Raw genomic sequence first — 27,096 nt, 5'->3', positions numbered from 1 at the left:
TAAATTTAATTAAAGACCTGTCATACTAGATTTAAGTTTTAAAGGCTTCAGTTCAAACCCTTACATACTGATGAGCAGCAAACAGCAAATAGCCTAAACAGACTGCGAGCTAAGCGCAGGCTGTTTTGGTTTTATGCTGAATGCACACAGACATTTTCACTTTGCTTCTGAGTGGGAAAGTGTCAGAGATTAAAGACTCATTAAAATATACACTAACAAATATAATTTTCGATGTTTTAGATTTATTGAATGAGTCGAAAATCCCTTTCCCTTCAGTATGAATTTGCCGCTAGAGGTGCTATAGAAGTACGAGGATATTCGTGCATGGGTGAAAAGTGGTCATTTTTTGTCATTCACCCTTCGTAACTCACATGGTTTGCATGTTATTTTTATAGTTATTTGTTAATATTTCATATTATGGAAATTATATATGAAATTGAATAGTTGATATGTGTATTGAACTAAATTAACATAGAATGTCACTGTATGATGACTGAAGAAAGATTGTAGTATGTGATGTATGTTTGATGGTTTGATGATGATCGTTATATTAGGTATAATAATAAATGGACAGCTGGTATGCGAGTCCCAGCAGCTAGTACCAAAAACAGAGTTTTTGCTTGTTTGCTACATGTATATAGGCAAAAAAGGGATGTAAGGGAACAAGGATCTCCAGATAACTCACTGGTATATCCATTTCATGAAGAGACCTATTAATGTTTGAAAGTAAGACATGGTCAATTAATCATCTTCAATCTTCGCCAATTAACTAGTAGATGTTTTCATTGAGGATATTCAGTTGGTTTACATGAGGCTTGCTCTGGGATAACAGGGATAATTGCTGTGCGTAGCCCAGATTAGCCTGTGCAGGCCGCACAGCTTATCAGGGACAACACACTCTGCCTACATCTGATTTTCATGTAGAAGATAACTCATTTAAAAGTTAATTCCATAAAGGTGGATATTTGCAGTTGCACAGGCTAATCTAGGAGGACACTTTACGCACATGCATTAAGTCAAGTTGTCTGAGTGTCATATTGCTTCATTATTTTATTGTGTTATGACATAATGGAGGCGTTCAACTACAACTCCTGAGGCATAACTACCTTGGTCACATTGAGAATGTAAATGTAATATGTTCATTTACTGGATTATAATTTAATTGTTTAAACAAAAGAATGCAGAAACATAACTCAGGCTTTTATAATAATTCTTGTGTAAACATAAGAGTAATGACTAAATAACTTAAAGTACTTTTAGCAGGAGAAAAAATTGGAGATGAAAGATAAAGATCAGGACAAAGTGGCTTTCACTGAGGATGGGTCTCAGTAGGCACATCAGAATGCTGGAAACATATAAACACAGCACAGGGAATGTTTACGTGAACAGCTTAGAGCAGTGGATCAAAGACATAAGAAAAACCCCTGAAATTCTTTCTCATTGCAGTGCATACACCTCTTCTATCGTTATTAAAGAGACTTGTTCTGAGAAAACTAGGCTTAACGACTGTGTGTAAAGTGTCATCCTTCATCAGTCTGTGCAGTCTGCACAGGCTAATCAGTGATGACACTTTCCGCCTAAACTCGATTTTCTTTAGAAAATATTTCCTCTAAACCAAAAATACAATAAAAGCAGAAAGTTTTGTTTTTGATTAGCCTTCACAAGTTAATCTGGTATGGGACTTTATGCGAATGAATAAGGCCCCATTTGCCAATGTGAAACCAGTACCATGTATGTTAAGCCTGTGACAATGGCCACATTCATGTCATGCCTTATTAGCATTTATGTCCTGTGACGGGTATGAATGTCGTGCCTTGTGACCATGATTCTTGATTTAACAGGACTCTTCCCCCTCACCCCCCATCCCCCCACCCCTGCTGTCTCCATGTCTTAGCTAGCTAATGACATTTCAAGACTGGATGCTGGCTCACTACCAAAATAATTACTGTTATAAAATGTACGAACATATTCCTTTGTCATGATACCATTAAAAGCATATGTGCCCTGCTCTGTGGAAAGGAGGTTAAATGCATGTGGGTGAAGGAAGACTCTTCTTTACGAAAACAAGTTTAGGCGGAAGTGTTGTCCCTGATAAGCCTGTGCACACATGCATTAAAACCCCTTTTCACAGGGCAAGGCTCATATATTTTCTCAAACAAGTTTTGTAAAGAGCAGGGTGGAAAATATTCTCATGTTATTATTTGTTTTAAGAAAGCTCATATCAAATGTTGAAGCAAAATATTATTTTATTATAACAATACTCTGTATTGCATGCATTGCAGCAATATTACGAAAAGAAAACCTGAACAGTAAAATAGGGGGAAATGAGCCCTATTTTAAGAAAACTGTGCTAAATGCGTGTGCATTAGGGCTTGTACTAGATAAGCCTGTGCAGTCCAGACAGGCTTATTAGGGGTGACCCTTTCTGCCTAAACTGGATTTTCTCTAAGAAGAGACTTCTGTATGGAAAATGGCTATGTGCAAACAGCATAAAACCAGCCTGCGAGTTTTATGCTGTTTGCTACTCATCAGTATGTTAGTGTTGGAAATGAAGCCTTCAAACTTGAATATATTAAGAAAGGACTTAAATCTAATTTGATCTTTTTAAAGGACTTTAAATGCGTCAAAGTGCATTTCTGAGTGGTAAAGGGGTTAAACGAAAAATTCTATAAAAGTGGAACATGCATTATTAAGCCCAATATTCCCTGTGGCTCAATTTTACAAACAAACTATTGTCATGCATACACGGCAGCCAGCTGCAGTTCCCGCTCTCGCCGTCTCCGTGCCAACCGCTCCTGGACCTCAGCATGCACCTGGTCAGCTGACTTGGTCGCCTCGCTACCCACACTGCAAACATGCACATGCAACAGACAACACTGAGTTCCAGAAACAAGCTTTGAAAAAAACTGAATTCTCTTTGAAAACAAGCTAAGAAAAATATTTCATAAACACTTTGAAAAGTGAATTCCCTTTGACAACAAGCTGAGGATAATATTTCATAAACACTTTGAAAAGTGAATTCTCTTTGAAAACAAGCTGAGGACAAGAGTTCCGCATTGGGAGACATATGCCCCCCAAAACAGGACTTTGAACTAGTGACCCCATTTTCAATAAGGGTAATCTACTGTCCAAGACCAATTCACATGTGAATTATCAAGCAGATCGGTCAATTCATTAATGAGTTATTGATCAGAAATGATTTTATTGTGACAGTGACCATGACCTTTGACCAAGTGACTCCAATTTCGATAGGGGTCATCTACTGTCAAAGGCCTATGCATATGGGTAGTATCAAGCCAATCAGTCTATTTGTTGACAAGTTATTGATCAGAAACAATATTCTCATTTCTTCTGATTACTTTTTTCTTCCTTCATCATAATTTCAAGAAACATTTCTCATCGACAGTGTAGGATTTTCAGAGTTCTTATGTTGAGCAAGATTGTAATAAGATTAGACAACTGTGATTATGCTGCTAAATCATTATTATTATTTTCGTTGATTTCATGGTTCGATCAATCCACGATTACATTGGGGAATGACCGACACATAATTCTAATTGTTGTTTTTTTGTTATAATTAGAAATCCACAAATGAACGTATCCACAAAGAAGTAATTTTTGTCATATTTATAAATAATTCTACAGTAATTTGAAACTCCAGACCAATCACTCAGCAAAAGTTATGTTTCTAACACCAATGTTTTATTTGCTACTTCAATAAGCAGAAAATTTTTACAAGTTCTATTTGACCTTCATATGCAAAAACAGGGCTTATGCCATGTGCAGCATCAGCACAGTCTGATTTTGTAAATAAAAGATTTTCAGATTTTTGCCTATTTCTTAACTCAAATAAATGAAATATTTGAGAATTGGTTCCAAACCACAGTTACACATATTTACACAGGTGTCTTGATTAAACAAATGGTAAAGTCATGTTATCAAATGATTTGTTCATGAAATTTTTAATGTTGCATTATTACGAGCATTATATTACGATAACTGTTTTCCCTTAACAATATTGTTGATAGTGTTGAGACACCTGACACATTTCTATACTATATGTGTCATGCTCTGTGAAAAGGGGATTTAATGCATGTGCTTAATGTGTCGTCTCAGATTAGCCTGTGCAGTTTGCACAAGCCAATTAGGGACAACACTTTTTGCTCATAAGATATTTTTCATTGAAAGAGAGTCTTTTCTTAGCAAAAATCAAGTTTAGGCGGAAAGTGCCATCCCTGATAAGCCTGTGTTGACTGCGAGGCTCATCTGGGACGGCACTTTACGTACATGCATTTAACCCCCTTTTCTCAGAGTGCGGCTCATATCAATTAAGAAGTTGATTGTGGGGCATACAATTTATGCTTCTGTTTGAAATGTGAGGCAAAAACAACACATTCAAATTTTAACATTGAAACAGTCTCCATTATGGTACTGAATTTAGCCAACTTTTGAATCCCGACATATCAGTTGTTTTTTTATAGCAAATAAATTATAGAGGGAAAAAATATACCCATGCAGTATATTTTATATGATAAATTTACAGAGATGTAACATGTTCTAAGCTTTTTAGTCATATATAAACTCTTGTATACTTATGTTTATCATCATGCACATAATATTAAAGCAAAACATTACCTCTTTTTTCCAACCTATTCCAGTAAGTGTTGGAGTATGAATAAAAGTAGGAATATGTTTGTATTTATGTACGGTATATATGTATCACGGATTGGATGCAAGACAGTTGTTCGGTGCTTTACATTTCTACATAAGATATAGCGGTTTTGCAGCATGGTATAGTAAGAATGGATAGATGAGGTTTGATAGGCACATTTGTGACTAATTAGTGCCATCAGCAGGGTGGGTCATTATCTTCATCATCTATGCACTGGCTGGGCTTATAAGCCTTGGTAACACTGATTAGTGGGGGTAAAGATCTCAGCTTGCTAAAATGGTTTGTATTATGCTTAGCATTGAGTCAATTAAAGTATAGAAGAAAATAACCTGTGAGATACAGGTATTATTTTCATTGATATTTGGTTCCCAAAAAATAGAAGGTAATTTAACTGCCCATATAGAACAGCGAGTAAAACAGACTGAAACAATTCCAAAAATAAGTCACGAATGAAACTAGAAATGGCGCGGCCGCAGCCGACGCGTATCCCCATGCCGCAGCTTTTGACCCAGGGGTCAGATCATAATTCCAAATAGTGCACTGTTGCACATATGCTTATAGCTACCATGTGTTTAAGTTTCAAGGTTCTATTGCTAATAGTGTAGGAGGAGATAGTGGCCAGGACGGATGGACCGACAGACTGCGGAGATAACCACATAATCCCCCCCCCCCCAATTTGGAGTGTGTGGATAATGATGTTATTATTTTCATGATGCCTAAACCATTTAATTTTCCACAAGGAAAACCCAAGAGGCAGATATTTCCTCCACTGAGACTTTTTTACCTAGAAGCAGTGACCTTGATTTTGAGTAAGCCTTACCTACTCATATCTTCTTCTCATCTACTAAATAATGACCTTATAAGGTATTCTTAAATGGAATAAAAGACGCCAAATTGTCATTTATGAAATTTAAGATTTTGAGATATGTTTTTATTTTAGTTTTTGTTAAACAAGGAAGCAGTAAACTAGTCAAACATTGATCTCAATAAAAGCATATGATAATTTCATCGAGAAATCTCAAATAAACATTTTAAATAGCATTAATTTTTTTTACATATTTTGGCAAAAGCATTCAAGATAAAAATAAGTTTGTGCGCCTTTTTCTAGGCAAAATACTCTAGTTATATATTTTGGACATACGTTGTTTTTTTTTAACTCAGGTGATTGTTTTGACAAAGACAATTTATTTGTAGATTCAAACTATAACTGTTTTTATATGCTACCTTGGAACACAATTTGAGGCACATGCATTTAGGCCTGTTTCTCGGAAAAAGACTCTTAATGCACACAGTAAGTTGCATTTTAATATGTAATGTACGTAACCCACCATTTTGAAAGACTACAAAATCCGGATTGACACAAAATAATTCCATAAGGAGATTATAAAAATATTAAATCCACAATGCAGAATTCATACGCACAATACTAAACTTTCATCAGCCAAAAAATAATACATTAGTTTAACATCCACACTTTCTTGACTCACCAAACTGTTCCAACCCCACAGTATAAATCCCAACTGGTCGAAAGATGTTCTAGGGAGACCAAAGACTCTCAGAGAAAGAGCCTGGTTAGATCTCAAACAATGCACAATGTTTCCACATACTTGTCATAAAACAGAATAATAGTCATACATGTTTATGATTAGTGATCTATGGGGGGGGACTTAGATAGGATAATAATGGGAAAAACAGTTGGAACCGATTCATTTATCCATAAAATCTGTAAACATAATTTCTTACTTCTGCACAGAGAAATTATATCAAAGAAGTGTGCTTGAAAATGTGTAACAATAATGTAGCAATCATCGTTAGATTTTTTCATTTTTTTCTGAACTTTTATGCAAGGATTATTAAGCAAATACATAATAGTTTATTAGCCCAAGATTGTAAACAAAAGCCCCAATTACCCTGTGTGGGCCCTCACATGTAGGTAATGATGAAGGAAAGTGCCAAGCAAGTGTCAGCCATTCAGTAACACAACCCTGCACAGAGACATTGCCTATTACAGATGCCCAACACAATGACTTGCACACATGTTACGTCTCCCACCATTGGTGTTTTTGAAATTTTAAATATGTAACCAGCACTCTGATTGGTCAGTTATTGCTAAGCATGGTGTTCCAATCAAGACACAGTTTACTATTAGCTTTGACATGTTGTTTGTTTGACTGACAGTAATTGTTATATTTTCCACCATGGGCTGATGAAAGTTTCATGTGTTTGATCTCATACCAATATAAAAGAAGAGTGGATAACAAGATTTTAAATGTCAGGGTAGCAAATTAATGTTTATAATAATTATTATTTTGGATGCTAATTGTTTTGTTAATTCTTTGGAATCTCTTTTCCACACACATTTGGGGAAATTGCATTAAATGCACTTAATTACTGTTCAAATCTGAGTAAATAAAACCTGAGTAGAGTTCTGCACGATTACTAGCAAAACACTTTTCCAATAGATGGTAGAATACATACGAGCCGCGCTCTGTGAAAAGGGAGTTCAATGCATGTGCGTTAAGTGTCGTCCATGATTAGCCTGTGCAGTCTGCACAGGCTAATCAGGGATAACACTTTCTGCTCAATCTGGATTTTTGCTAAGGGACTTTCTTTAAACCAAAAACATTATTAAAATGGAAAAGGTCATCCCTGATTAGCCTGTGCAGACTGCACATGCTAATCTGGGACAACACCTTACGCACAAGCATTAAACCCCCTTTTCACAGACCACAGACCATATTGTCATGCCTACCAGACTGAGAGACAACCTTGACCTTGACACCACTCCATCTGGTGACTATTAGATGCCTAATTGTAACCAGATGTGAGCAATTTACTTAACAATGTACTGAGAATCCTACAAGATCTACAATACCTGGATACAACTCCCCTTTGGTGCAAAAAGGTACCATGTGCCATTGAATTTTAATGACACATGGTACTTTTTTGCACAAATGGGAAGACAATAGTTTATACCCTATCCTTTGCTGAATTCTAATAATGTATAAGTGATTATTTCTGACATTTTTGCTATGGTTGATGTTAAGTGTAAATGCCCAAAGGCACCAGCTAATAGGCACTGACAGGCTGTTATGGACCCTGCACTGGTTAGACATGTTGCCCTGCATGGTAAATAATAACTTGGACATTCCTGCATAATATAGTATGCTACATGATACCTTGAGCCACATTGGAGGCACATTAGATTTATAATGGAGCCACATTGGACCCAGATAAGAGCCAAAATTAGAGCCACATTAGAGCCAAAATTAGAGCCAAAATTAGAGCCACATTAGGGCCAAAGTTAGAGCCACATTAGAGCCAAAAAATTAAAGCCAAAATTAAAGCCACATTGGACCCACATTAGAGCAAACAAGAAATATCTTTAAACTAGAAATGGCATGGCAAAGGCTGACGCGTATCCCCACGCCGCATGTTTGACACAGGGGCGCCCCACGGTTGGTAAAGGGGCCATGCATAGTTGAGATTGACCGTATTGTAAGAGATGTTCAGTATAAATTTGAAGTAATTCAATGTAGAAATGAAGAAGTTAATGTAAAATAACCTAAAAAATGAGTGAAAATCTATACCCTAATTTCTCCTCCTCATCCTGCTCTCCTAACAAATCAAATAATGAATCAACTTCACTGTAGTCAATTATGTACATGTAATCCTAATTGGAATGACTTATGAGATGACTGAACATGCTCTCTTATAGCCAATCTTCTTGCTTCTGTTTTGGAAAAGTTATGTTTTAAGGTTAAATGGTTGACTAAATAGTAGCGTCTCAGAAATTTTCCATCGCAATCTTTTACACAACAATGAATATGTTGAATTTCATGTCTGTCTTTGATGTGCCTGTTCAAAGTCCATCTTGCTTTAAATTGTTTCTCACATTTTTCCCACTTGAACATTTTGACAGATTTTCAGTAATGAGTCTAAAATTGTAATTGCACAAATTGAAAGTTTCAGCCCTTTTATAGATTCTTGAGGCTATATTCCATGAGTTTCTCATACTTTTTATGCTTGACTGCATACTATCCTTTCTCTCATATACAGGTGTCCCTTTGTGCCAATATTTTATAAACCCTTGTATAAACATTAGATTGAGCTAAACCATTTCACAGATTAGTTAACACAAACAACTGAATACTAAATACATCTCTGCGCCACTACTGTGTAACTCTTTGATTTATTTTTTGTTTTTTATATCATTTGGCAGGTTATTTACTTACCTCCCTTTAAAGCTTATTACTTCCCTTGGATTTGTTTTTTTTGACTTTTGACCTTAGAGGATGACCTTGACCTTAACCTTTAACCACTCAAAATGTGCAGCTCCATGAGATACACATGCATGCCGAATATCAAGTTGCTATCATCAATATTGCAAAAGTTATGGCCAATGCACCATACTGGGGGCATAAAAATAAGTGAAAATCTCTGACCCAGCCCCACCCAACCCCCATAACTTTTGACCCAGGGGTCAGATCAAAATTCTGCCACTGTCACCGTCGCACATATGCTCATAGCTGCCATGTATGTAAGTTTCAAGGTTCTAGTCCAAATAGTGTAGGAGGAGCAGGTGGCCAGGACGGACGGACAGACAGACGCACATCAATACAATATCCCAACTTTTTCTCCGAAAAACGTGGGAATAAAAAGATATATGGCGTTGATTGTGGTTGTGGTTGATGAAAGATAAAGTTATATACATGCGACAAAAATGCCTTTATCTGCGCAGTTCTTAGCAGCGTCACATGCAAATCAATTACGTTGGGCCAGATTGCGTGGCTTATTTCACATTATTAGATATTATTTACCATATATCTATAAATATAGAACAGATATTCACAAGAAAAAAGGAAATTTAATGAAAATATACGAGTCAATGACCACACACAAATTAACCGCACATCTAATTAATTCATTTAATTATATCACTCAAGTGCAGTTCAACACTCCACTACCACATATCATGCTGGGTACTTGGATAATTGCTGTAAAGTTGATTGTTAATTTCTTTTTTTAATTACTGATTAGTAACATATTTATGTATATTATGTTAACATTTGTTATGTGATTTACAATGATGAAGTTGGTATTTGGTGTAAAAATTCATGTTTTTTTCCATGAAATTTCCTAGCTAGAAAGGTTGGGGTTAAAATCATGAGAGTACTTAATAAATATACATGTACATTTGTATATAGCAGCTTATCATTCTATTATTATAAATCATCAAGAACTCTATAAAGTTTATGTGGCATACTATCTATGCTATCTCAACTTGTTTATATGGACCACTTCTCAAACAAGTGTGTGAAATGTATGTTTTAAGTACGTTTTGCGTGCGTTAAACGTGGCGGTATTGGCACTGCGTTTTATGTGCGCTTTTTCTTACAGAGTGAGTTTTTTAACAAAAACAAACAAACAAGAAATGTGCGCTTTATGTGGGTAAATGTGCGCTTTTATGTGTGTTAAATGTGTGCAGTTTTATACTTGCGTTTTTGACTGCCATGTATGTGTGTAAAATGTGCGCTTTTAAGTGGGTTAAAACTGCGCTTTTCAGCAAATTAAATGTGCGCTTTTTTATTAACTCGCTTAAAGTGCAGTTTCACCCACATAAAAACAAACATGTGTGTAAAATGTGCGCTTTTATGTGGGTTAAACGTGCACTTTTTATAAGTCAGTACCTATAAAAAGCGCACATTTAGCTCGCTTAAAGCGCAGTTTTAACCCACATAAAAGCGCACATGTGTGTTAAATTTGCGCTTTTCTGGGGGTTGAAAATGTGCTTTAAGCAAGCTAAATGTGCGCTTTTTATAGGTATACTGTCTTATAAAAGGCGCACATTTAACTCAGTTAAAAGCGCAGTTTTAACCCACATAAAAGCGCACAATTTACGCACATGAATGGCACTCAAAAATGCACTCACAAAAAAACACACATTTGCGTTAAAGGTGCATCTTTTGCCTTAACAGTTGATTCAATTCAATGCTGTTAAAAGTTTTTTTTTTAATTCAGATACGCAATAAAAACCAATAATTATACACAAATATATTTGTATATTTTAAATAATTACAAGATGATTCAATTTTATACTTTAATGTACACCAAAATTTGTTAACATACATGAGTAATTAAATATCAATGATAATTTGATGAAATAAATATTAACATAATTAGATTATAAATTAACAAAACATAATAGCATACTAATAAATAACATGTACAGTATATACAAAGGAACATCTATATACATAAAAAAGATGAGAATCAATCAAGGCCTGTCATTTCTTTGAGGCGGCGGAGTGCGGCTCTCATCTTTCTCTCCACGTCTGCCACCAGCCGGTCAAACTTCTTTGCAACTATTATAGTGTCATGGCCTTTGCGCGGTGCGTCTCATGCATGATCTCATTTGATCAGGTCCTGAAAGATATTTTATAATTAAGTGTTGAATATTGCTGTTATGGTAATCTCGTTGCTATAAAAATTATCAATTTAAATCAAAACTAGTAAGTTTGCTTGTTGCTTTTGGTTTTTTATTTTTGCAATTTTAATCCCCTGATCACATGTGACTTAACGCTTTTCATAAATAATTAAAAGAAAATACGTTTGGTAGAAAATACTGTTTGAAATGTACCAAGATATAAGTCTCATTTGGCTGTGTGGACTGGTCGGAAGTGTGACGCCTTTAATATGCAATAACCAGTACCCTGTATAGTTTTACCTCTAAACAAATCCAGCTTTTCTTGGTCAAGGACAGCGCGCAGTTTTCCCACTCCTGTTCTCCTCACGTTGGCCAGCTTGTGCAGGGTAAAACCTGGTATTCAAGTCAATACATCAGGTAGTTTCCCTTTTGCTCCCTTTTTTGGCAGGCGATGCGATGATGCACATTCTTTCCAAAGGATCTTCCGATCAATGTAAATTTCACGGTCACCATGGGGTTTAACCTTTAAATTTAAAATATAAAAGTTCTCATTTAATATGGGGGAAAAAATCTGTTCATTAATGACCAGAAATAGGTATAAATAACATTTCAGATGACAATAACCATAAAATACAGCCATAATAATTCAAATGGTGTTGTTTTTCCTTAAAATTGCATTACATTTACTCATCCATTTACATTTCCCAGTGACAATACATAAATATGATAATGATCATAATTAATTCAATAAACTAAATAAAAAAGGGATGCAGAATTGAAAATACAAACCTGTTACAACAGACTGTTCTTCAGTATTCCAAAAATACAGGCAGTTGTTGAACTAGACCATATCACTTTATATGTCTTTAACCACCCACTTTGAATCTCTTTTGCAACAAACATATTGTTGATTTACACATTGTAGTAAATACCCATTGTTTTCATCACACAATACTTCATGCTGAAAGTATTTCAAGACATTTAACACTAGAATTATATGTCTTAATGTTGTATAATTTCTATATGTATATTTCCAGTCTGACAAACGCGGTACTTTTTAGTTTTAAAGCGCACAAAAGACGGATTTCTATCTTATAACCACCAGATATATTCTAATTGGCATAGATAAAATTAAATCTATAGCCTAGATAGCAAGTTATTTATTATTTTTCAAACGATACCGCTTTTATAACCGAAAGTAGGATTTCTAGATGTATACGTCAATTTGGACAAACGCGATTATTTTTAAGTTTTAAAGCGCAAAAAGACGGATTTCTACCTTGAAACCACCAGATATATTATAATTGGCATAGATAAAATATGTTTCTTATTTATACTTAAATTTACTATGCCAAATAAGGTGTGTGGCTTTAATTGTGAATATTTTAATATAACATGCTGAATGGTGTTAGCAAATAATAGTAATATTATCAAAATTATTTTAATTGTCTTTTAAAATGTATGTTAATAGTCAATGTGGTAGACATTAATTGTATTGGGGTATAAATATCAGTATAAGAAAGTTCAAATACTTATTTTTTATGTTGAGGAAATATAATTGATACTATCAAGCCCACATAATATTTTTGACACTTTCAATATTTTTAATTAGTTACCCACAGCCTGATTTAGGTGGAAATGTTTAGAAATGTTTGAGATTAAAACGAAAGCAATGTTATATGCATTGAAATTGTATTATAAAGTATATTAACATTAAACAGGTTCATATGCACAACCAGTAACCGCTTTGAATTCAAACTGCACCTTATATTATAACAGGTTACTGAGGTAGATGTCTATGTTTATTCATTTGATGCAAATAAATTGTTAGTGCAACAATTTTGTTTCTTGTTCAATTTCTGTACAACAAAACGGTTGTTAAAGACGCACTTTTTAAGAAGTGTGTTAAACATGTGTCTTTTAAGATAAATCCTTTTAAAACAGATCATATGATAAAAACGCACTTATAAAATAAAAGACTAACTGATGCTTAAAAAAGACGCACATCAAAAAAGAAAAACACACTTTTGTGAGAAAAAACCCACATCTGTAAATCTTAGATAAAAGACGCACTTCCTTGATAAAAGACGCACTTCTTAGATAAAAAACACAAATTCTGCTCACATCTACACTCAAAAGCGCACTTACAGATGAAGAAAACACACAAAAAACAAACAGTTTCACTTAAATAACACACTTGGAAAGTAAAAACGCACAAAATGCACACTTAAATGCACTTTTGAACACTGAAAACACAGATATTAACAAAAAACACAGAATTAACGCACTTTTAAGTGCGCTAAATGTGTGTTTTGGTAAAAAGTGAGTTTTAAATTGACAAGGGTGATCATTAGCAGATGTACATTAAAAAAGTAAGGAATACTCAATTTGTTTCTTCTGAATAATTTGATATGTGTAATGGAAAATAAATTGTCTTCATCATAATTTTATATAACATAATTATAAATATGCTCAGAGATCGTTACATACTTTCGCATATATATCATTACATACTTTTTAAATCAATCATCAAATACAAGCACGATGCTCCTTATAAAAATGTGCTTTCATTAATTAATATAACTTCTTTGATACATATTTTAAAATGCATGCCCCTGTATTTTTCTACAATCAAATCATATGACCGGGGTTTCACACCACCTTGGCTTGTTAATGACCCCTGAACAGTTCAATAGATCTTTATACTTTAACATGTTAACATGTTGACAGGAATATGGAAGTCAATACTGAATATGAGAACATAGCCTTAAAGTATAAAACGCTGTTGCCTCTGAAAATAAAAGGTGCACGCACAAACTGTATTGATGTTGAGATTGAGTGTAAAACTGTTCTATCTATTAAGCCTTTTCATTAGAGATAAAAATGTTTCATGCTGAACACGCAGTAAAACATTGTACAAAGACGCGGACATGTTTTCAATGTTCTGGTGGAATGCTCAAATCAGCCTAAGGGATAAATGAAGTCTTTTCATTCTGAACTAGCTGCGGGAAGTTTTATTTGAATTTTATTGGACAGTTACAAAGGTCAGGTAAGGTGAAAAGCTGGCGTATACAGCTTCGCCGAAAAAATTCTAGACAAGCAAAATATATATACAAAAATCTAACTGAATTAACAAGAAAAAGCCATTTCCAGGCACTTTTGGCAGATGATTTGCAATTATTTTTATCATACAGGTTAATACAAAGGAAATAAAATGCACCATCCTAAAAATGATATTATACAAAACTCAGTCTCAGAAAATAAAACCTGAAAATCTCTTGGCCATAATAACTTGTATGTATGTTGGCATTGAGGTAACATTTCAAAGATCTAATAATAATTCACATAAAGAAAACATATTTTGCTTGTCATATTCATGCAACCATAGTTATATGGCTACCCTAATGTACTGTAGTGCCAGAACATCACCATGCAATATTGCTCTTGCAGACTTCATTTTTTTACAGAATGATGTGTTTGCTACGCATTCAGTTTTTTTAGACATATTTCCTATTACTTGCATGCTACCTTGACACAAGAAATGGCCTTCAGCAAAAACAATAATGTAATAAAAACATCCAAACAAATAGTTTGTGTCACAACAAATATGTTCACAAACACCTGAAAATAGGAAATGCAAATCATGCAAGACATGAATTCACATAAATTTGCAACTGCTTCACTATATATATACTTATATTTATACATGTAATTTTTTTTATTAATTACTGGTACAATAAAGTAAAATGTTTCTTTGGATACATGTTAACAAATTGATGTTCACAATTTAAAACTGTTTTTCTAGCCTCTTGTAATTATACAAACAGAAAACATATTTATTGATACTATTGCTTGATTGGTCTTCAGCATTGTCGGCTCCGGTACTACTTACATGTACCCTGGGTACTCTTAAGTATACTTACATGTAACCCGGGTACGGCTCAAATTAAACAAAATAATTAAACAAGATGTGCTTGAGAAACACGATGTCCCCCCCATATATTTTCACCACTCAAAATGTGCAGCTCCATTAGATACACATGCATGCCAAATATCAAGTTGCTATCTTCAATATTGCAAAAGTGTATATTAAATGAGCGATTTTGACCCATATATTTGACCGTTGACCTTGAAGGATGACCTTGACCTTTCACCACTCAAAATGTGCAGCTCCATGAGATACACAAGCATGCCAAATATGAATTTGCTATCTTCAATATTGCAAAAGTTATGGCAAATGTTAACATTTGACACAAACCAACAAACAAACCAACGAACTAACAGACAGGGCTAAAACAATATGTCCCCCACTATAGTGGTCATAAACCTATAGATACGAAACAGAAAATTGGTACTGAAAATTGACTATTTGCAACATAGTATTTCACAATCTTTTAACATTGTGTACAATTTTGCAAAAAAAAGTCAGTAGAAATGGCAACACTTACTCCTCTTCCATTTGGCGCCTGCGTTGGCGCTGCGCGCGTCTTTCCTCGAGTGTGCTCATGTCTGTCCAAGCTACAGACCCACTTCTACGAAACAGCTACGAAACCTGTAACAGAGAGATATCCTGTATCATGCATGATGATCTAAGAAAGCTAGCGTGTAAAACAAGGCAGAGTATTTTATCTTGAAGGTCACCTGTCACCTACAAGCCCACAAGTATATTTCAGCCGCACTCTTCGAAAAAAGAGCTTGATGCCTAAGCTTAAAGCTCCGCTTTTATGGTATTTTTCATTTAAAGGAAGTCTCTCCTTTTAGAGACATTTTCATTAGAAACATTCCAAGGTTTTTTGGGGGTCTGATTTTATAGCTGACATTTGGCTATATTCCCAATCACAATAAGTAAACTTTTTTTCTAAAAATTTGCCAAAAAATTCCCAATCAGAGAAAAACAAGAGCTGTCACCATAGGATGACTTATTCCCCCTATAAAAGCCTGACAGAAGTTATGAGCTTCTTTCGAAACCTAAATGAAGATTTCAAAACCTAAACCCGGACCCTAAGTTCAAGCTCAAGGTCACAGGGGTCAAAATTTGTGTGCGTATGGAAAGGCCTTGTCCATATACTCATGCATGCCAAATATGAAATTGCTATCTGAAGCGACATAGAAGTTATGAGTATTTTTCGAGTAACTCGTAGTCTTTTCAGGTTTTATGCTGTTTGCTGCTCATCAGTATCTAAGGGTTGGAGATGAAGCCTTTAAAACTTTAATCTAGTAAGAAAGGTCTTTAATTAAATGTAACTTTCTACGGGACCACAAATACATCAAAATAGGTATTGAAGTGGGGAAGGTTAAAGTGTAGTCTGATCTGGTCTTGTACAGGTTTTAGACTATACCTTGATTAGGATAACTTCTGCATTATTCATGTGGCCGATATTCTCACAGTTGTTCAGGCGCTAATTACATTTGCGATAAAATGCAAGAGTTTTGTGTTTCAGCTGAATGAAAAACAAAAATGTTGTAATATTTGAAATAAAACTTGAAAAAGATTTTATGCAAAAACCTGACCAAATGATAAATGTTGATTTTTTTTCAGAAAGCGTGGCTCACTAAACTAACAAACATAGTCTACAAGTACAATTTCTCCCATTGTTAATGAAAGTAATTCAATAACCAGTGACTGTATTGCATCATCATTGTTGAAACCAGAAAGTAAATTGGTGACTGATGTTCAGCATGTTGAAACCAGTTCTTCTTCTTCCCAACAAGATGAATCACCCCTTGTAATAAACTGGTGCAGTGAGACGGATTCTCTGGATCCTGAACCATTGAACTCAATGGTCGATTACTTAAGGGCCATGAAAACTAGAGAAATAACTTTGTAAAGACTTTGTGTGAGCTGGTGTTGTGGAAAACTGTTGATCATGATGGTGTTGGTCATAAAAAAAATTGAACTCTTTCATGTATTTTAAAACCCCAATTTATTTTCCCGATTTCTTGGAAATGTTGACATAATTCCAAAGCCATGGGCTAGCTACCCAAGAAAAGGGAAAATAAACTGTATTCCCTCAGCCTGCAAGCATTGCTTTTTGCAGTTATTAAACCCATTCCCACTCAAAAGGCAAGTGACCATTGCTATATGCAAACAGCATTATGAAAACCAGAACAGCCTGCGAGTAACTCTCAGTCTGCTCAGGTTTTATGCTGTCTGCTGCTCATCAGTATCTTAAGCTTGTAAATGAAGCCTTTAAAACTTGAATATAGTATGAAAAGTCTAAAATTAAGTTTAATTTTCTAAGGGACTACAAACGCGTTAAAATACCTATCTCAGTGGTAAAGGGTTAAACATATACACAAAATAGATGTGACCAGATGTTTTATTTGCTGTATCTTGAGCATGTGATTTTCAGTATCACATTTTAAGTGTATGTAAGCTGTACAAAACAAGGAAATGAAATATCCTTCATGTATAAAGTACCAGTTTATATGTATTGTATGACATCAACCCTCTCCCCATCGCAGAGAAGCAAAGTGAAAATAGCTTTTGCAACCAGCATTAAACCAGAACAGCCTGCGAGTTACGCAGAATGTTCAGGTTTTATGCTGTTTGCTGCTCATCACAAAGGGTATCTGAGTGGTAAAGGGTTAAGCGTCGTACTTCATAATAAGGCCACGACTTTTTTTTTTATTGGTTTACAAAAATTATTTTGAAAATGGTCCATCGGGCGGTCGAAAAAAAAAAAAAAAAAAAAACATTGGAAAAAAAAGTTAATGCTAATAACATCAGAACAAAGACAACATATCTTTTATAACCTTAACACAGAGACAAAAAATCAAATTATGCAATGAAACACATCTATATCTTCAAATGAAATGAGTCCTAACAGCACCTTATGTAACATCAGGCAATTTTAAACACTCCATTACATGACATGCGTTCTTCTCCCATTAAAACGAAAAACTGCCCTTCATTTCCATAATTGGATGCGCACCATTACGCAATGCGATGCCCGTTGCATAAATCTTATATAAGATAAACTACTCATACACAAATTACCCGGTATGTGTTTGCTTTTACTCGACTTATGAGATCGTACATGAAAAAAAAATCGAGGTAGATCGATCCATGCGTCGTCGCGGTAATGTTTGTCAAAGTTGTTGTTGTCATGAAAACTCGTTGATTTACAACGCAAAACGTCTTATTTGAACTGACGCGAATTAATTTAATCATATTTGTCAACTTCGCTTTTGCTTTATTTTGATAATTTAATCCAAAGTTTAATGTTAGCAAGTGTTTTTTTACTGGAATTGTAAACAAGGAGTCAGTTAAAGTCTTCCGAAAATGTGCAGTCTGTGTGAATTGACAGTTTGACGTCATCAAAGGAAAGCCGCTTTCTGTCGGAAGCAATAAAGCGACAAATTTCGCGCCGAAAAAATTGGCTTCCTTTGTCTAGCAATCAACATGCCGAACCAATCGTGTGTTTGTTTCTCAATTGCAATCCTCCAATTAAATAAAAGCACGTGCATAGCTCCGCCTTCGAATCTTTTGCAGAGAACGGAGGCGGAGTTTAAAGGTTAATTGAGCTAGTGTTTTACACAAGTTGAGTTCCGATTTGCCGAAATTACTCGGCCCTAAGCATTGAAACGACAAATACATTTATCAATGATTTTCCGAGATATACCGATTTGTTCCGATTTCCAAACTTTCTGTACAGTTCCTATAAACTATGGCGGACGTGTTTACAAAATTCCTAAACACATATATCGTAAATAATGGCAGTGTTTTATTGGATTATTTATACTTATTATCAAATACTATCGGGTTTGTTTAATATAATTAACATGTTAAACAATATAGTTGCGTCACAGACACGGAAATAAATTTTGATGGGGTCGACATTTGACTGACGCTGATTTTCTTATTGTCTGTAATTTTTACCCGAAATAAATTTTGAGAAGTGCCCATAAAAGGACTGGTACATAATGTGTCACATTGAAAAATATCCCGATCTCTGCAATATATGTGAACCAATCGTTGATTGTGCTTACTTGATTTTATTCGCAACCGTACTCAAACCGGATCGTTTTTTTTTCTCATTTCGCTCATTTTGAAGTGCGGTCGGGAATAAAATATTTAAAAAAAAGACGATTTTCCGATTTTATTTTTTTCCCATTTTCCAAAAATTAGGGTCGGCGGTTTTGTAAACCAAGAAATATAAAAGTCGTGGCCTAAATAGCTGCCTATGCAAGCCCACATGAGCCTACCTCTGGCAAAATGGGGCTAAATACACATGTGTAAAGTGTCATCCTAGATTAGCCTGTGAAGCCTGCAAAGCTAGAAAGGGACAACACTATCCGCCTAAACTGGATTTTTGTTAAGAATTAAGAGATTTCCTTTATATGAACAATTTCATAACATGAGGAATGTGTTATCTCTGATTAGCCAGTGCAAGCTTATCTGGGACATGCACATGAATGAAGCCCTGTATTCCCAGAGTTTGGTTCATATTTATGAAGTACACCAGCACACCACATCTGCTCTGATAAACATCTCTGATTGGATTTCATCTCTCAGCTTCTGGCACAATGCATGCATGCCCAATTGTTTATTTTTGATATCCTCATCTTTTCATTGAAATAAGGGCGGCATTTCTTGATGGGGAGCCATATGTCCTGATATATGTTCTGATATTGAGACATAATTCTGTGTTTGTGTGTGTGCGTTATAACAAACATGAAATCTTTGCCATACTAGCTCTGGTTAGAGTGGTGTGTAGCCTGGTTAGAATGGTGTGTAGCCTTACTCAATGAGGCTGACTCTGAGTTTCCATGCACCCCCTCACTCCAGGCCGTATCTGTGTACGGTATATGTAAACACATTCCAAATACCAGACAGTCTTATGAATATTATTAATATATAAGATTTTACCATAGTTTTGCAGTGTTGTATGAGATTTATGTGAATGGAACGAAATCTTTACAACCATCTAGAACCCATTATCAGATATGATCAAGACTATCTATACTTTAGGAACCATACTTTGTTATTCGCAGGCAAACTTATTCCATGTGAGACTTTTTTTTAAACTCTCAATTCAATCTAAAGCAAAATTTTATTATAATTAACTGCATATTTTTAAGGATAAAATATTTCTAGGGTGTTTTAAAGACCAATCTCTGAGTCTTAAGAAGGGGACCACTCCATCCAAAATGCTGGGAAAACACTTTCCGCTAACAGTGGATTTTTGCGAAGACGAGATTTTCTATAAAAAAATAACCATTAAAGTGAGAAGTGTTATCCCTATGCTACGTGCCAACTGCACAGGATTCTCTGGGACAAAACTTTCAGCACATGCATGTAGCCCAGTTTCCCAGAAAGAGGCGTAGATTATCAAGTGTTCTTTGGAAAACACTGGTTTCACTGTCCAGATGTCACAGGCTTGATTCACCACTACGCCTAATCCACAAATGTACTATTCTCACACATGGTAGGTAATCATATAAAATCAAATTACAGGTTCAAGTCACAGAAAACTTTTAAGGCATTTCTAAACTGATAATAATTGCATGTTGTTTAACCCTTTCTCACTCAGAAACTAAAGCATAATGGCTATGTGCAAACAGCATTAAACCAGAACAGCCTGCGAGTAACTCATTGTCTGTTCAGGTTGTATGCTGTTTGCTACTGAACAGTATCTTAGGGATGGAAATGAAGCCTTTCAAACTTGAATATATTAAGAAAGGGCTTAAATTTAATTTGATTTTCTAAAGGAATTCAAATGGGTCAAAGTGCGTTTCTAAGCGGTAAAGGGTTAATTACAAATTGTCCCATGGACATGTTTAGTGTGCGTTATATAACATACAGATTTTGGAATTAAATAATCTGGTTCAGTAAAATAGCTCGATTTTTTGCATTATAAACAAAATTAGCCTTGCTCTGAGAAAATGCTGCTTAATGCATGTGCGTAAAGTGTAGTCCCAGATTAGCCTGTGCAGTCTGCACCAGGTAATAAAAGACAAAACTTTCTGCTTTCATGGATTTTTTTTTAAAGGAAGATTGTACATGAAGAAAATCCAGTTTAGGTCAAGTCAGAGTGCTGTCCAATTAGCTTGTGTTGACAGCATTTGAGTCGTGTTCTGAGAAAACTGGGTTCAATGCATGTGCGTAAAGTGTCCTCCCAGATTAGCCTGTGCAGTCTGCACAGGCTAATCAGGGACGACACTTTCCGCCTAAACTGTTTTTTTCATGTAGAAGAGACTTCCTTTAAACGAAAAATACCATATAAGCAGAAATTGTCGTCCCTGATTAGCCTGTATGGACTGCACAGGCTAATCTGAGACGACACTTTACGCACATGCATTAAACCCAGTTTTCTCAGAACACGTCTCATTTAATAACGCTTATCTGGGAAATATAGAATATTATGTGAGTTTGGGATAAAGATCAAGTTTATCATGCGAGGCTTAGAACCGATGTAGCACGAGGCTTGCCGAGCGCTATCATGGTTCGTGCCGAGCATGATAAACTTGATCTTTATCCCAAACTCACAAAATCTTCTATTTATCCTATTATTTCCTCCCTATTTTCGATTAATAATTGTAAAATATCGCATTTTTTTGACGATTTTGTTTTTCTGTTGTTGACAAAAACAGATTTTCCAATTTTCGGAAAAACCCAAATCTGATCTAAAAATAATAATAGTATAAAACTAATGTTTATACGATCCTTGTTATGCTATCGATTTTCATCTGGTAGTAGGATAAAACACCTTACAAACATGCCTTAAGCCAGGTTTTCCCAAAGGTCCGCTTAAAGCGGCCATTTCACGTTTTGGTAAATTGACAAATTTTTTAAAACTATTTCAGATTCGCAAATTTTCGTTGTACTTTGATATTTGTGAGGAAACAGTAAAACTGTACATTTGCCATGCTAAAAAATATCCATTATATGCATCTTTTAGAACTCTGAAAATTATAAAGCGTTGCAAAGCTAAACGATTGAATAATTTGGAGAGTTCTGTTGTTGTTGTTAGACATTGTGATACTACGAGGATTGCTTATATAAAGTATGAGTACGGATGACCGAGTGGTCTAAGTGATTGAATTATACTCAAGGGGTCAGTGATTCGAGCCCCATTGAGGGTTACTTTTTTTCTGTCTTTAATTTTATTTTTGTTTTTTTTTACTGGAGCTTTTTAGATCCAATGTTTACATTTATCAATATAAAGCATTTAATGACAAACTTCAATACATGCCAAAATCTGTGAAAAGGCCCCTTTAAATTTAATTATAATAAATACAGTACATTGGATTATAATTCAGAAATATAATTTGATTATGGAATCCTGCATAATCATCCTCAGTCAGCTGAGAGAAAACATAATGATAAAATATTTTACGGTGGGCCAATATACTGTGTATAAGTAGCAATATGGAGACTGCAATATTTGACATGGGGAGAGGATTAACATTCCTTTAGTTAGGCCTTAATAGAGCACTTTATGGTAAAATCAATTGCAGTCCGCACAGGCTAATCAGGGACAACGCTTTCTACCTAAACTAGATTTTTGCTAAGAAGAGACTTTCTTTGAACAAAAATATCATAAAAGTGTAAAGTGTCCTCCCTGATTAGCCTATGCAAACTGAACAGGCTAATCTTGGACAACACTTTACATACATGCGTTAAAACCCATTTTCACAGAGTTGTGGCTCATTATATATTGTCAATATTTGATCCATTATTCAACAAAATCAAGACATTACTTCAACAAGTCTTGCATAATGAATAGCACCATGTTTTAACTTCCCCTTCTCAATTAACACCTATTGTTTCTCTTTATTCATAATTCTTCTTGCCACTTTCCTATGATGTGTTTCTTGTATAGACATGAATTCCCCACTATTTCCTGCCTCTTAGTCTTATACCACACCTAGTTCTTACTCAGACTGAGTCCAGGATGCACCTGTTGGGTATTTACTCAAACTTGAAAATTTACCATATCAATATAAACGATCTTTCCATCTTTCGGTACATATGGGCCGTGCTCTGATAAAAGGAGGTTTGATGCATGTGCTTAAAGTGTTGTCCCAGATTAGCTTGTGCAGTCAGCAGTGTTGTCCCAGATAAGCCTGTGCAGTCAGCAGTGTTGTCCCAGATAAGCCTGTGCAGTCAGCAGTGTTGTCCCAGATTAGCCTGTGCAGTCAGCAGTGTTGTCCCAGATAAGCCTGTGCAGTCAGCAAAGGCTAATCAGGACAACACATTCCACTTTTATGATATCTTTTGGTTAACGAAAGTCTCTTCTTAGCAAAATTTTAGTTTTTCGCGGAAAGTGTAGTCCCTGATAAGCCTGTGTGGACTGCACAGGCTAATCAGGGATGACAATTTACACACATGCATTAACCCCCTTTTCACAGAGCGCGGCTCATGTGTATTCCTGCAGAGTAGATACCCTCATCCGCATTCAAAACATTCAACCAGTTTAAGCTTCTTTATATTTAATAAAATAAGAAAAGCAATTACAATCATCATGAACAGATTCAGAAGGGGCTGAATCAGCAAAATATGTTTCCCCCTAAAATTTTCAAAAACGCACATTTTTTTTCAATAAAACTAAATTATTTGATTGACAACTTTTAGATTTGAAGTTACGCAAAGTTAATTAGATAATTTACAGTACCCATAGGCTTTTAATTAGAATATTTCTCTGAACTTTCGATCCTTTTGGTTTAAATGTCTAATGTTCTGATTTTCAAAATACAATAACTTGTGAGTTTTGGGCATTATCCATTCTCATACAGCTTGTTTTTCATTCTTTATAAAGTACCCATAAAAGTTACTTTCCTTATTAAGGAAAAACTGCAAAATTCATAATCAATGGCAATCTGAAAAATTGCCAAAAGGAAGGACAATTTTTTCAATTTCATTCCCAAAGTGCATTATATGCAAGTCAACAAATAAAATGAGTTCTGAAACACAACAATTCAAGCCAAAAGGCATGTAAATGAACATTTGATTTGGTTTTTGCAATGTATACCAAGCAATTAAAACTAGTTTTCAAATGATCTAACTGACCTACACATCATCTAGATACAACTTCTGACCAAGTTTGGTTAAGCTCTGATGAAAACTACTTGAATTTCAGAGTGGACACCATGCTCAATGTTTAAAACGGACTAAATGACCCATGACCTAGTTTTTGACCCGGCATGGCCCATGTTCAAACTTGACCTACATATCATCTAGATACAACTTCTGACCAAGTTTGGTGAAGCTCTGATGAAAACTACTTGAATAATTAGAGAGCGCACACCATGCTCAATGTTTAAAACACACTAAGTGACCCTGTGACCTCATTTTTGACCCTGCATGACCCATATTCGAACTTGACCTAAACATCATCTAGATACAACATCTGACCAAGTTTGGTGAAGATAGGATGAAAACAACTTGAATTAGAGAGCGGACACTTAATACGGACCGACCGACCAACTGACCGACAGATCGACCGACAGACAGACAAGCTCACTCATATATACCCCCTAAATTTCGTTTGTGTGGGTATAAAGACCCATAATTCTGAATTTGAATTTTTAACATCGCTTAAACCAATTTCATGGTTTTTAGTTCTGATTCTTTTAATTTAGTGACTTGGTATAGGTACTTTTCCCAAAAAAACAAAAATGAATCGCTGTTATGCCATTTTACATTGTTATTGCAGTGTTATGTTATTGAATGGTTGTTAATGATTAAATAGTCTTGCCCACCCCAGACCCATAACCTGTATGACCTTTCCTGTTGATGAAGACAAAATACTTAGATGCGCTCTATTACAGTCCTGTTGAGCACATGGTAGCTTTTTTTATTTGGGCCATCCTCTTGTAAACCGGTTTAATGTATGTGCATACAGTGTCATCCCAGATAAGCCGGTGCAGTCCCATACAGTGTCATCCCAGATAAGCTGGTGCAGTCGCATACAGTGTCATCCCAGATAAGCTGGTGCAGTCATACAGTGTCATCCCAGATAAGCTGGTGCAGTGGCATACAGTGTCATCCCAGATAAGCTGGTGCAGTCATACAGTGTCATCCCAGATAAGCTGCTGCAGTCTCGGATATACACTGTATACGACTGCAGCAGCTTATCTGGTATGACACTGTATGACTGCACCAGCTTATCTAGTGTCATACAGTGTCATCCCAGATAAGCTGCTGCAGTCGCATACAGTGTCATCCCAGATAAGCTGGTGCAGATGCATACAGTGTCATCCCAGAAAAGCTGGTGAAGTCATACAGTGTCATCCCAGATAAGCTGGTGCAGTCATACAGTGTCATCCCAGCTAAGCTGGTGCAGTCATACAGTGTCATCCCAGATAAGCTGGTGCAGTCATACAGTGTCATCCCAGATAAGCTGGTGCAGTCATACAGTGTCATCCCAGATAAGCTGGTGCAGTCATACAGTGTCATCCCAAATAAGCTGGTGCAGTTGCATACAGTGTCATCCCAGATAAGCTGGTGCAGTCGCATACAGTGTCATCCCAGATAAGCTGGTGCAGTCATACAGTGTCATCCCAGATAAGCTGGTGCAGTCATACAGTGTCATCCCAGATAAGCTGGTGCTGTCGCATACAGTGCCATCTCAGTTAAGCTGGTGCAGTCATACAGTGTCATCCCAGATAAGCTGGTGCAGTCGCATACAGTGTCATCCCAGACAAGCTGGTGCAGTCATACAGTGTCATCCCAGATAAGCTGGTGCAGTCATACAGTGTCATCCCAGATAAGCTGGTGCAGTCATACAGTGTCATCCCAGATAAGCTGCTGCAGTCGCATACAGTGTCATCCCAGATAAGCTGGTGCAGTCATACAGTGTCATCCCAGATAAGCTGGTGCAGTCGCATACAGTGTCATCCCAGATAAGCTGGTTCAGTCATACAGTGTCATCCCAGATAAGCTGGTGCAGTCATACAGTGTCATCTCAGATAAGCTGGTGCAGTCATACAGTGTCATCCCATATAAGCTGGTGCAGTCGCATACAGTGTCATCCCAGATAAGCTGGTGTAGTCATACAGTGTCATCCCAGATAAGCTGGTGCAGTCATTCAGTGTCATCCCAGATAAGCTGGTGCAGTCATACAGTGTCATCCCAGATAAGCTGGTTCAGTCATACAGTGTCATCCCAGATAAGCTGGTGCAGTCATACAGTGTCATCTCAGATAAGCTGGTGCAGTCATACAGTGTCATCCCATATAAGCTGGTGCAGTCATACAGTGTCATCTCAGATAAGCTGGTGCAGTCATACAGTGTCATCCCAGATAAGCTGGTGCAGTCATACAGTGTCATCCCAGATAAGCTGGTGCAGTCATACAGTGTCATCCCAGATAAGCTGGTGCAGTCATACAGTGTCATCCCAGATAAGCTGGTGCAGTCATACAGTGTCATCCCAGATAAGCTGCTGCAGTCGCATACAGTGTCATCCCAGATAAGCTGGTGCAGTCATACAGTGTCATCCCAGATAAGCTGGTGCAGTCATACAGTGTCATCCCAGATAAGCTGGTGCAGTCGCACAGTCTTATCAGGATTGACACTTTACACTTTTATGATATTTTTCTTTTAAAGAAATTCCCTTCTGAACATAAATACAGTTTAGGCGGATAATATCATCCTTGATTAGCCTGTGCAGATTGCACAGTCTAATCTGGGATGACACTTTACGCACATGCATTAAACCCCCTTTTCTCATAGCACAGCTAATATATTATATATGACATTATATCCAACAAACACAAAGGTTGTATCAGTTCATAGAGCAAATAAAAATCAATCTGTTATAAAAGTTAACAAACATGTTCTTATGACTAAAATTAAAAGTTTCCCTCTTGTGGAACATCATAGCAAATTAAGAAACACATGCAAGCAGAAAATAGCTGTATTAGAATAAATAGAACGTATCCGTAGCAACAAGACAAACTATTTTTTTAATCAGTGTCTAGTATATGGAACCCATTTTTTCCATATTGAATCTTGTAGTATGATGCATGTGGTTTCTATAAAATACTACAAC

At 35.9% G+C, this 27,096-nt stretch overlaps 1 protein-coding gene across 9 annotated transcripts in view; it reads right to left on the bottom strand.

Moving 5' to 3' along the window:
- The window catches only part of LOC127851805 (caldesmon-like), a 110,023-nt gene that overhangs the window by 49,083 nt on the left and 33,844 nt on the right, over positions 1-27,096 (bottom strand). For 8 of the 9 annotated variants that reach the window (XR_008035981.1, XR_008035979.1, XM_052385701.1 and 5 more), the window contains exons 2-3: positions 15,548-15,651; positions 2,746-2,847 (exon numbers count right to left, since the gene is read on the bottom strand). Coding sequence is in view for 7 of the 9 variants with exons in the window: in XM_052385701.1 (XP_052241661.1) it covers positions 2,746-2,847; position 15,548 (103 nt within the window). In the remaining 2 variants the exon portion in view is untranslated. Of the gene's footprint in view, positions 1-2,745; positions 2,848-8,262; positions 8,410-15,547; positions 15,652-27,096 lie in introns of those variants that run through there. The other variant, XM_052385727.1, reaches the window with a different exon arrangement.

This window comes from Dreissena polymorpha, chromosome 1, assembly GCF_020536995.1.
Source record: "Dreissena polymorpha isolate Duluth1 chromosome 1, UMN_Dpol_1.0, whole genome shotgun sequence".
In the NCBI taxonomy this organism is placed as follows: Eukaryota; Metazoa; Mollusca; class Bivalvia; order Myida; family Dreissenidae; genus Dreissena; species Dreissena polymorpha.
This window is presented reverse-complemented; position numbering and strand designations above follow the sequence as displayed.